Raw genomic sequence first — 11,808 nt, forward strand, 5'->3', positions numbered from 1 at the left:
AAAAGGAGTTACCTCACCCTACAACTCACGCGCCCGCGTGATTTTCTTCGAATATGTACCCCAAATTGACTTCCTAAACATGAAACAATTCGCCGCCGGAATTACAAGCCACACTCCTCAAAACCCGGCCAAGAGCGGACGCGTTTATCCTAGCCTCTGTTAGGGTGTCAGCGGCAGAACATGTTGCTCTCACAACCGCTATTATCGCCGCCGATGTGGTTTGCCAATGAGACGTAAGACTTGCGATGTTATTTATGTAATTAGTCATAGTTTGCCATCAATGGACAAATGATTCATCAGGCTGCATGTAGACAGGTTTAGCCGGGGGATCAGAGGGATGTAGAACACATGCCTCCTTCTACTTTATTTCACGAAGATATGGGCTAAGGCATTATGAGTGATGTAAATAACTCAAAGAATACTAATCAACATGAGAAGAAAAAAAAAACGAGTGATAGATTACGTGATGCCAAACTTAAGCGTGGGATTTAAAAAAACAAGGAAAAACAAATCGGTTTAAAATGTTCGAATGCATTGTCAGTGCAAAGTAAAAGTAACAGAAAATATGGCTGGATATCCACTCTCAGTAATCGGAAGGAATGTCGTAAGAAAAGGAAAAAAAAAAGATTATGTATAGAATGAGACACGAGAAAGATCAAATGTAATACGTTTTGCATACTTATCACGTACCATGCCTTCTTTGCGAATTACGCAAAGCAGCACCGGATAACCGCTAGCACTGCTGGAAGTTCTATCGGCTACAATGCATCGGTAGATTAGTATGTGACCTGACAGTATCGCTGCACAAAAAGGCACTTAAATACTTTAAAATGCCGCAATACTCTGACGTCACAGACCCATGAGCAACGTATCGCTTGGGCACGTAATTCAAGAAAGGAACTATGGCTTTTGCTTTCTGCTTCTAGAGGAAATTGTATGTTTGTTTTTTCCGCAATTGCAGATAGTGCTAAAGGAGTAGGCCACGAGTACACTCATTGTTCTTGTGTAGTACACATTAAACGGAACAATAAAGACAAACATTGATCGGTTTAGGCTGCGAGAAAATTCTTTCAAAACCACACCTTCATTATTTAGGTTTATAAAGGGTGATTATACATTACTGGATAAAATGATGGCCAAGCTTTTCATCTTTCAATTTCGCCCACGAATGAGTAACATTTGCCAACGACCCCACGGTAGAACGAAGCCACAAAGAAAACTCGTACGGGTTTCTCAGCAAACTTCGTAGACTCGTAGCGTTGGTAGCTGGGTGGCTCTACAGTCGAGTGGCCGTATGCCAATTCTTCCATTTCACGAACCTTCCTCCACCTAGCGGGCTACGACAGAACTGATTCGCCATACCAAAACTTTTGGTCTGTTACGTCATTGTCGAGTTACTGGTTGCGACATGTTCTCGTATGCGCGTCCTTTGGCGAGGTAAGAATTTTGGAAGCTTGCTAGGTTAAGTCAATAGTTCCTTTACTATTTAATGGAGCCATTTTTATCCATAAAAGTCTAACCAGAGCCGAGCCGCAGACGCCGTCAAAATATATGACGTCATAGCGGGATGGCGCGGGGAACTTGAAGGTGGCACCGTCAACCGTCCATTGCGTCCGGGTCACTTTTAGCCTTCACAAAGCCTCCTCCTCACGCAGTTAAGAGTGGCCTTTTTTGCTGTCGCAGTAATGTAGTTTACTGGCACAGCCTAAAATAATGTTTTGTTCCTTCAAATGACGTCAGCGTTCGCGACACCAACACACATTCAGCGAGCTCCCCACGTATCGCGGCGCCTGGCACTGCGAATAGGCCGATGCGGCAAAGACTCGAGTTCCAAAGCGTCGCTGCAGACACGCGCGGCGCGGGGCGCTACAGATGCGAACCGTAAACCATGACGTAAGCCCGCCTGTCGCTTCGCGAGAGACCTCGTGACGCAAGCAAACCGTAACAGCAGCAAAAAGCTATGCGCCCGTGGCGTTGCAGACAGTTCGACTGCGAGGCGCTCTTCATACGTCAATCCGCTTGGGCCGCGTCCAAAAAATGCTCATCGTGCGCCTGTCAGGCGGTGTATATCGCTTTCCACCCGCAGTAACCTTTTCTCCCCGAGCGCTACACACTAAGAGACTGGCCCGACCGCCAAGAACCCAGCCGTCTTGTCTCACACGCCTCGTGCGTTAAGATCTTCACTTGACTGGTTTCAAGCGCGCTGACTGATCGTGTTAGTGATTGAGTATGTTAATGAATGTTCGTGCTAGCTGCTAGACCCGGTAAAGAACACGAACCGCAGAGCTCTCGAACAGAATCCATATTTGAAAATGCCCGCCGAGTGGCACAGAAGTTAAAATCAAGTTCCGGAGTTTTGCGTGCCAGAGCCACGATATGATTGCGAGACAGGCCTCAGCGGGGGACTCTTGGCTAAGTGTAACCACCTGTGGTTCTTTAACGCTGCGCCCAATGCACGGCACATGGGTGTTCGCTGCATTTTGCCCCCCATTGAAACTTGATTGTCCTCCACTTATAGGCCAGTTGATTTCATAAAGTGCAGCAATGCCCGCGTTGCTTTGTAAACGTGCGATGCATGTGGCCAATGTCCAAGAAACGTTGTCTCGCAACATGGTCTACGATCTAGCCCGTTCAACACTGTCCGTATAGAAAGTCGCGTCCGCCGTTATGACGACGGCGACAAAAACGCAAATACGAGTTCGATTGTCTCTTCAGAGTTGCCCGAGTTACAGGCCACGGACGTCAGTCTGCCATTCAAAAATTTGCCGCGGTTGAACGCGGTTAAACCAACTTTGTCGAGCGATAGCACGGTTTTGCTTGCTTTGGGAAAGGAGACAGACGTTGCCCGGCGCCGTCCGCAACTGCCGCATCTACAATTGCACTAAAGGACAACACACATGACGCTGCTCGGCGCGGCAGCGAGCGAATTGACCTTCGTGCTGCGTCTCGCAACGCTATACGAAGCTACCAGCACTCGGCGCACTTTGTCCACATCGGAGATCGCTTTCAAGATATGGGAGCGCCCAGGCGGCGTATACGCAGCAACCGCCGGTACTGGCAGGCTGTCCCCAGTTTGACCTTGGTTGAGCTTGAAGGTCAGATTTACGGAACCAGGCGTTCTTTGGGTTTGTACCTTGCGTAGTAGAGATATCACCGAGTCGGCTTTGGTAAAAGCCAACCCCTAACCAGAGGCGGCACAGTCAATTTGCGTCACGGCGGAGAAAGGAACAGGAGAGAGCAGTAATACTCACCGCAGCCATGAGTGTGAGTATGTAGTGCTTGAGGTTCTTGCCGTGGTAGCGCGCCATCTTGCTGTCAGCCGCGACGAGCACCTCGACGTGCTGCTCGAGCGAGTAGGAGCGCTTGCGCCGCCGGCGTCGGTGGCTCGCGCTGCCCTGCTGTTGCCGGTGGTGACCGCCCCACGAGTTGGAAGGTTCGCCATCCTCCGCTGCTGGGGACAGAAAGAACGAGACAGCGTGAGGGACCCAGCGATTGTAGTGCGCCGCAAAGGGGTGCTCTATACAGTTCACGTTGGACAATTTGTGTTCCAGTATACGCTGCATATACAGTACGCGTACGCAACAACGGCAATACCTTGCGTAGCCTACACGCCTTCAAATAGGGTGCAATTGGCTGCCGCATCCTTGGCGGCATGTAGTCATGCTCGCACCATCTCAGTCACGTGCTCCTTCCTGTTGCGACAATATGCGCTACCTATGGCGCGTTTATTGGACATTTTTTTTTTTTTTCGTGCAGGCGCACAGATCGCGAACAATACACCTGATACGTGCAAGGTGGAGCTGTCCTCGTCGTCGTCGATGTTGTTGTTGTTGTCAATGTCTGATATAAATAGCGCGTACCAAAGTTGAAAGGTGGCCAGGGTTCCTTGTGGAAACAATACCAAAGACTTCATATGCTTCGCGAACTATCGTATGTACATTAGTAATAAATAAAAAGCTGGCAGATCCCACGCACTGTGGGAATCGATATTATGCGAAGCAGGGTGTGGGAGCCTACGAAGTTAACCAAACGACCATGAGAGCACCAAGTGAGTGAGTACGAACTTGATAGATAGATAGATAGATAGATAGATAGATAGATAGATATAGATAGATAGATAGATAGATAGATAGATAGATATAGATATAGATAGATAAATAGATAGATAGATAGATAAATAGAGATAGATAGATAAATAGATAGATAAATAGATAGATAAATAGATAGATAAATAGATAGATAAATAGATAGATAGATAGATAGATAGATAGAGATAGATATAGATAGATATATAGATAGATAGATAGATAGATATAGATAGATAGATAGATAGATAGATAGATAGATAGAATAGATATAGATATAGATAGATAGATAGATAGATAGATAGATAGATAGATAGATAGATAGATAGATAGATAGATAGATAGATAGATAGATAGATAGATAGATAGATAGATAGATAGATATGATGCTGCAGCAAGGTGGCAAATGTTCAGTTATATATCGCGCGACATTTCGCCCACTTGCTCTATGTCGACAGGATGTATCTTTCGTCATCACGACGACTTGTCTCTGCACATGTGACACGCGCTCTGCTACAAAAAAAAAAAAAAGTTAAAAAGTTGTGAACTGCCAACTCCAGCCGGCGCGCGTTGTCAAGGGAGCACAAAACTAAAACTGACAGTGTCGTGGCTCAGTCAGTACAAAGCATCGGCCTCAGAGCTAGAGGTTGAAGTTTCGGATTCGTGCTCTAAGTGGCCATGCGGTTTTATTTGTTTCGTCACCCGATCACCAGCGAGTAGGGATGTTCGGTTAAATTGGCTCGGTGCCGTCCATAAGTATCTTATGCTTACGAAACGGAGAACTTTCTTCACTCCTACGCGCGCACACGCAAACAGCTCAGAATGATGCAACCAAGAGGTTGTAACCACAATCGGCAACAACTTACGCCATCTCACGCGAGCGCCGTCCATTCGGACGAAGGCACGGGACGTCAACAGCACGCGCCGAAAGCACAGCGACCGCTCGATCGACACGCCCACGAAAGTGACCGCTGTGCCTTAATGCGACTTCTCGGATTACGCAACAACGCTGCCACCGGCGTCGAAACACCCGACGAGTCTGATCCCGCCATGACAAGACGCCCCAAGCAGCCAAGATCCTTGGCAAAAGCCGTGCACATGTAGCGCTCACCTTACACGTGAGCTCCCCACACTGGACTTGTGTGCCGGTTCACGCTAAACCATTTCGTTCACGGTCGGTCACCAGAGCACGGCTATGTTGATGGTGCTCAGTATGCCCCGTGTGCTAATCGCGAAACATCTATAGCTAAGGCAAGTGATCCTCCACAGTCGCTATCCTCCCAGGGTAACCCTATCCAGGGTAACAAAAACGGATATGGCAGCTTTTCGCAAAGTCTATATAAAATACCAGTTTGTGAAACGGAGGCTCAGGGTGTCTTTTTCGCTGTGGTGAAAATCGAGGACCGGACAACTGCAAATTTTTTTTCAGTTAATTACAGAAGTGACAGAAAGGGGACAGCGTCAGACTAGCCCAGTGCAAATAAAAGTTCAACTGTGGAATACGGCATCGCAGTCTCGCAAATGACGCGACGTAAATGGCAATGACGTAAATGATCACTCAAATGATATTGACGTGACGGACACCATCGAGAATTCCAGGGGAACTGCACATGCTGAAAGTCCGAGTTCGACAGTATTGCTTGTTTTGTAGCTGTTAAAGGTAGAATTTTCTGCATCTCGCTGAAACGACGTACGCCGTAACCGGTAGCACGGAAACTACGGGGCCATCTAACCAAGCATTTGACCAAGAGAGTCTGCCATTTCATTTAAAACTGTTCCGCACTGACCCGGTACCCAAATTAAGTCCACTGCCTGTAAAATGTCGAGGGACTCAACAATCAAATGTCCGCAATATTTTCGAGTCGGTTCTCCCAGTAAGCGCCGAGCACATGGACAGCGAATCTGTTGAAACTATTAAAGATAACATAATTTGCCAAAGTTTCCTCTTCCTCGACAATCAACATCGCCACGACAGAACGTGCCGCTATTCTCGCGCACGGCGTCATTTTCCACGAGCTCCACGTTCCAAATCGGACCTTGCTCGCCATTTCACTGAGGAACAGCAGGAACAAGAACCTTGCTCGCGTCGCCCGCTGACCGACCTCAACAAGGCCTCCGTGGTTCCTTCAGTCTGCTTTCCACGCACTTGGACGAAGCAACAGCAGCAACAGCACCAGCAGCAGGAGGCACTGCCTTAGCGAGTCGTCAGTTTACGGAAGCAGCACCGACTCATACAGGTCAGCACACTTCTCTTTCCTGCGCAGTCACCCTTCTAGAATGTTCTTGCGCTGTTTTGCTGCCCAGGAGAGATTGAAGCGACGCCGCCGAGGTGCGTCTGGTACCTGGTCATGTCATTATACATTAGCGGTATTCAGTCGACGCCGGTTGACGAATGCAGTCTGGAGGGCGCGTTCGCGAGCGATATGTAGATTGTCTAAAAAAGTCGCTGATCCCTGCGAACCCTCGTAAAATTTATATCAATTTATTGATTTATAATCAATTCAATCTTAACATAATGATACGAAGGCGAGGATAAGCAAATGAAAAGACGACACAATTTTTATAACGACTTCACTAAGCTAGGGAATGCTCCCAAGTCTGTCAAGCGTCTTTATTGTCACGCAGCAGTGACGTTGAAGAAAACAGTGCTAAAACTGTGAGTGACGAAGCTGATTCTTTATTGGGCGATCATGTGCCCAGCAAAGAAACTAACTCACTTTACAGCAAGAGCGGCGAGCACAATCGTCGGTCGTCGAAAAATGTCGCAGTTTCACCCGAAAGGCGAAGCATCAATTGCGATAGCAAATTAGTAGAGAACTATACGGAGTAAGGATAGTAGTTTTATCAGCTGTATAAACTTGGACATGCAGCAGCACCAGCAACGCGCAGAACTGTTGTCGACGCCCTCGGCGTTTTGCCCGCGTTCGCACTGAACGCGCGCGGCGTTGGCGACTGTTGCCGGTGCCTCTGGGGGTGGCTCGGAGGTTTACGACGAGATCAGAACGGGACACTCGTCGAGCTGCGTCGGAAATCTTGCCCACCTTCTCGCTTCGCAACGTTTTTATATAAATACGCATTTGGTTCCGCAGCTAAACGTCGCCTCCCCTGCCTCCCCCCCCCCCCCCCCCCTACGGCCTTTCACGCAACGAAAAAAAAAAAAAAAAACACCGCATATCCACGGGGTGAATGATGATTAGTGGGCGAAGCTCCGGAGGGAATCATCGGTAAACCGTGAATCTTCCGTGTAATTCGCCCAGTCTCGCCGCACTAAATCGAACGATTGACTTCCACCAATGACACGCGCCATATGTGACGTCATTCCTATTTTATAACAGCGCCCTTCATTATAATTGCACCATCTCCCGCTTAAGGGGACGCTAGCACAAACGCGTTAGAAACGTGCAGTACTCTAAGGGAAAGAGGCCACAGCGTCTTACGCAGCCGTTTACACATGCCGGAACGTGAACCGCGTTTGCCGGCGCCATCAGCGTTTATGAATACGGGGGTAAGGCGGCCACAGCGTCTTACACCAGCTTCTTGCACGGGCCGTAACGCGCTAGCACAAACGCGTTAGAAACGCGCAGTCTTTCGTTAATGTTGGGTATTTATTGCCATCGTGGTGCGTCTGTCCATGTGCGCTTCGTGGCGTAGTGGTTAGCGCCACGCGTTCAGAAGCGAGGGGTCCCTCGTTCGATTCCGCTACGGCCACAACTCTCGGAATTTTTTTTTCTCATAAAAGTAGACGTGGCTACCTACTACGACGACGACTACTACTACAGAGGAGGGACAGACCCACACCATAAGGAGCTTCGCCCCTAAAAGTCGCGTTTGCTCTCTATATATATGGTGATCGCTTAGTTCTGCTGCCGTTCAGGGAGCACGGCGCAAAACGCGCGTTTGTTCTCCGATGTGCGTTCGCTCCCCGTGAAAGCGCGCGTCCCTCGCGCCCTTTCACTCGCACATACAGCGTCCGGAGCACGGCGACAATTTCATCGCCGTTGACGTCATACGGAACCTCACGGCGACGGCGACGTTGATGGCAGAAATCCGCTTTAGAGTGTCCATATAATTGCTATCGCAATAAAACTGATCAGTCGCGAAATGCGTCGGCTTTTATACATGAGTCGTCGAATGTTCCAGAGTAATGCCTGGTGCCCGCGTGTCTTCCAGAAAGTACTACACAATTCTCGTCGCTCATACGATCAGATTACATAAGCGTCGGAGACCACAGACGACGGATAGAAGCATCGATAAGGTTCGAGAAGTTTTCCGATACATGCAGGCGCGTCCTGCGCCGGGCGATAACGTTTAACATTTGTTAGCCGGTGAAAAGGGGGTCACCGATGAAAGATAAACAAGTATACATGTGTCAATATCGAGCACAGCTGCGTATTTCCTGATGTCTTCCAACACCTCCTCGCTCTTCCCCGTCTCACGTCGGGCTGGCAAAGACAAATTTTCTAGCCCGAACCATCCTGTTGCGGTGGGGCGCCCTGCCTTCATATTCTTCCGTTCCTCTATAAAACGCTAAATCTACGTAGTATCCATGTTCGCAGGGTACACAGCTGTTTTATCTGCAAGTCCAGATACTTATAACACAATTCCTAAAGGTGAGCTGGCATATAATTCCCACAGAGCGAGAGAGAGAGACGTCGACGGAAACCATGAAGACTGCCAGCAAGCCGAAGCAGGAAGGTCAGAACCGAAGTCAGGCGCAGCCGCATCGACAGCCGAAGCCGAAGCCGCAGCAGCCGGCAACAGCAGCAGCAGCGGCGGCAATGTCGCCCGCGCCCGTCGTTCTGCCGCAGAGCGAGTCCAGCGACAGCGCCAGCACTTCGACGTCGAGTTCGCGGTGCAGCAGCCTGCACAAGTACGGGAGCAGCGCCGTGGACGGGAGCAGCACGTCGACCAGCACGGCGGCATTGGAGACCGGAGGAGGCAAGGCTGCCGGCCGCAAGCGCAGGCACAGCGACACCACCTACCCTCGTCGCCGGAAGAGGTCTTCCTCCACCGACACCGAAGTCGCAGCGGAGACGCAAAGGTGAAACCGAAACGGCTGATCTTAGTGAACATATAAGCCACACGAATACCGGGACAGAAATTTAAAGCTAGCACTACGGTGTATTAAGGCGGTGCTGGTTCGTGAACTTGTTGCCCAAGTTGTCTCGTAAACCGCGATATCTTCGCGCTTCTTTACCAACTCGTCCAGCATCACACTTCATTAAAGCGATTTTAACCTTCCAAAACAAACAGTACCTGCACTGCGTACAACGTTCCATATAGAACCTCGTCTGTAGTCTAGCGTATATATTTTATGGTAATGGAAGTACGCTTTGTATGTGTACCATATGCTAATGCATTGACACCACAAATGGCAATGGATATATATATGGCCATGCATCCGACCGCGATCAACACTGATCTCTTCGTCCTCTTTCTTCTGTCGCGATATGGCTACGACTGTGGCTACGACTTCGGAGCACTCGGCCGACGTGTCACCAGTCCACAAGTCAGCTGCTCACCGTTTCCATCGCGGAACATAGCAACATGCATCTCTGCCACAGGCAGTAAAGCAAGCATGCTGCTGTTTCTCAATACGACAGGTCACTACGATAGTTCGTAAGCACTTTCGTGAGTCCACGCAACCATTGTTAAATCTCGAATTCTTCGTTAGTTGCACCTTCTCTCGGCATATGATAACAAACAGGAGACACGTTTAATCCTCCCCGCCTTCCATTTCTTCGTTCTCCCTATCGACAGCCGCGGCAGCAAGTTCTGGCTGTACTCCCTGGTGGCCATCGTGCTGACCATCGCCACGGCCAGCGCCATCAGCGTGTCGCTGCACGCCGCCGACGCCGAGACGGACGAGCCGAGCGAGTACGTCCTGCCCAAGCAGGCGACCGCGCGGACGCCGCAGTGCAGCTGCGCCAACGGCAGCGCCACGACCGCGGCGAATCCCGGCGCCGTCGCCGTCCCGCGCGGCCGCCGCCGCCGCCGCCTCACCACCTCCGAACCACGACGACGGCGGACGTCGACCAGGAGCCCGGACGGGGTGGCAGCCGGCGCGGCGAACGAGACCGGCACGTTCGCTCCGGACAAGCCGGCGGCGGCAGTGGGCAGCGGCAACGCCAGCGCCGTCCAGCGGCTGGACGGCGAGGATGCCGTGCCGGAAGACAGTGCGCCACGGGAGGTCGCCCGCAAGGTCACGCGGTCGCTCGTCGCGTACAAGATCGGGCCGGGCCGACGAAAGCACGGCGCCGAGGCGTCGGCGGCGTCCCGAACGCCACCGAAGACCCATACCGGCACCCGAGCGCCGCGCGAAGTGCAGACGCGCGCGAAGCAGGGACAGCCGAACCCTGCAACCAAGGTAACCGACGAGCGGCCGACGGTCAAGCACGCTGCCGGAACGAATGAAGAGACCGCCACCTCGAAGACGGCGGCGTACGCGAAGCCCGGAGTCGAGGAGGTGGCGGACTGGGAGCAGGAGATGAAGCTCGTCGACCGTCACGGGCCTACGCCGAGCGCTGCAAAGAAGCGGGGCGTCGGGGAGGCGTCGGGCGAAGACGGCGCCTCGAACGCGGCAGCGCAAAATGCCGCCGCCACTGCTCCAGCGTAATTTCAGGTCGACACAGCGAGATCTGAAGAAGAGCGGCGACGCGCGCATAGCGGAGGGCCTACAGCGGTCGCCACGACCCTCGTCACGCATATTAGGAGCACCGTGCGACCGTTATCAGCGAGCGTGGTGGACGTTCACCCATTAATAAAGATGACTAGCAAGATTATATAACGTGGCATGCTTGCAACGTGTGTCTGGGTGATTTGGTACACTCCACCAATCCAGAGAAATACAAAGCGGTAAGGTTTTAAGAGTGCAAGATCAAGAATTTTCTGCTTTCAGAAGCACTACACAAGCGAACCACGCGGCCACAATTCATTTTTCGCCATCCGGGCACCGATAGCGGCACGGACCGCCGCGCAACACAGAACACCCGCTCACGTACTCGCCCGTACACGCCGACATCCTCGTACCCTACCGACAAACTCTTCTATCTTTGCAGTGTGTTCCTGGTGCAACGCCGTGCAACCTGTACCGAAACTGGTTGGTAACAATATTTTCGTTAAAGAAATACATTTTACTGCGTTTTGACAGCGAAGCTTTCTTACTACTTTGCGGTTGCTGGCTGATACTGTCTTGCCTATTACGCAACTTTGGCCACTGCGCGTATGTGCCCGACACGTATACCCAGTTTAATATTGCCATTAATTTTTCATTAATGTGCCGCTAGAGAGAACATTGTGCCCCAATTAATAGACAACTTGGGCCATCTGGATACGTGCAACTAGGCATGTATAGCATCAGGTAGTAAACATTATTTGCCAATCACCCAGAATGGGTGTGTGCCGCTGGGTAGGTGCTCGAATCGGCAAGCACTACAAGAGGCAAAAGATGAAGGTGTCCGCAAAAGAAAGTTGAAGTGAGCTACACAGAAGTGAACAAGTCGGCATGAAAAGCAGTCTAGTGGGGAGAAGGAAGTGAACAGAACGTAACCAGAGTGTGCATTGAGAGAGGAGTGTTCAGCTACATAGAACTGAAGAAGTTAAGGTATTTCGAGTACGCATCACAGAAATCTCCGCTTATAACCGATTGCCACATACGCGTGGAATTCACCAAAATTTATTTTTCAGACACACTGCTGGCCTCACATACTAACGTAGCAGTCTG

General features: G+C 50.7%; 2 protein-coding genes across 2 annotated transcripts in view; one reads left to right on the forward strand and one right to left on the reverse strand.

Moving 5' to 3' along the window:
• The window catches only part of LOC119431596 (A disintegrin and metalloproteinase with thrombospondin motifs 9-like), a 372,677-nt gene that overhangs the window by 80,806 nt on the left and 280,063 nt on the right, over window positions 1-11,808 (reverse strand). Inside the window, exon 4 of the mRNA XM_049657933.1 lies at window positions 3,252-3,451. Coding sequence (XP_049513890.1) covers window positions 3,252-3,451 — 200 coding nt within the window. The remainder of the gene's footprint in view (window positions 1-3,251; window positions 3,452-11,808) is intronic.
• Window positions 8,634-11,651, forward strand: LOC125940905 (uncharacterized protein DDB_G0271670-like). The gene is made up of 2 exons (XM_049657573.1): window positions 8,634-9,126; window positions 9,846-11,651. The coding sequence occupies exons 1-2, from the start codon at window positions 8,750-8,752 to the stop codon at window positions 10,699-10,701; spliced, it is 1,233 nt and encodes a 410-aa protein (XP_049513530.1). The 5' UTR covers window positions 8,634-8,749; the 3' UTR covers window positions 10,702-11,651.

The sequence above is a fragment of the Dermacentor silvarum genome, chromosome 10 (assembly GCF_013339745.2).
Source record: "Dermacentor silvarum isolate Dsil-2018 chromosome 10, BIME_Dsil_1.4, whole genome shotgun sequence".
NCBI classification, from domain to species: domain Eukaryota; kingdom Metazoa; phylum Arthropoda; class Arachnida; order Ixodida; family Ixodidae; genus Dermacentor; species Dermacentor silvarum.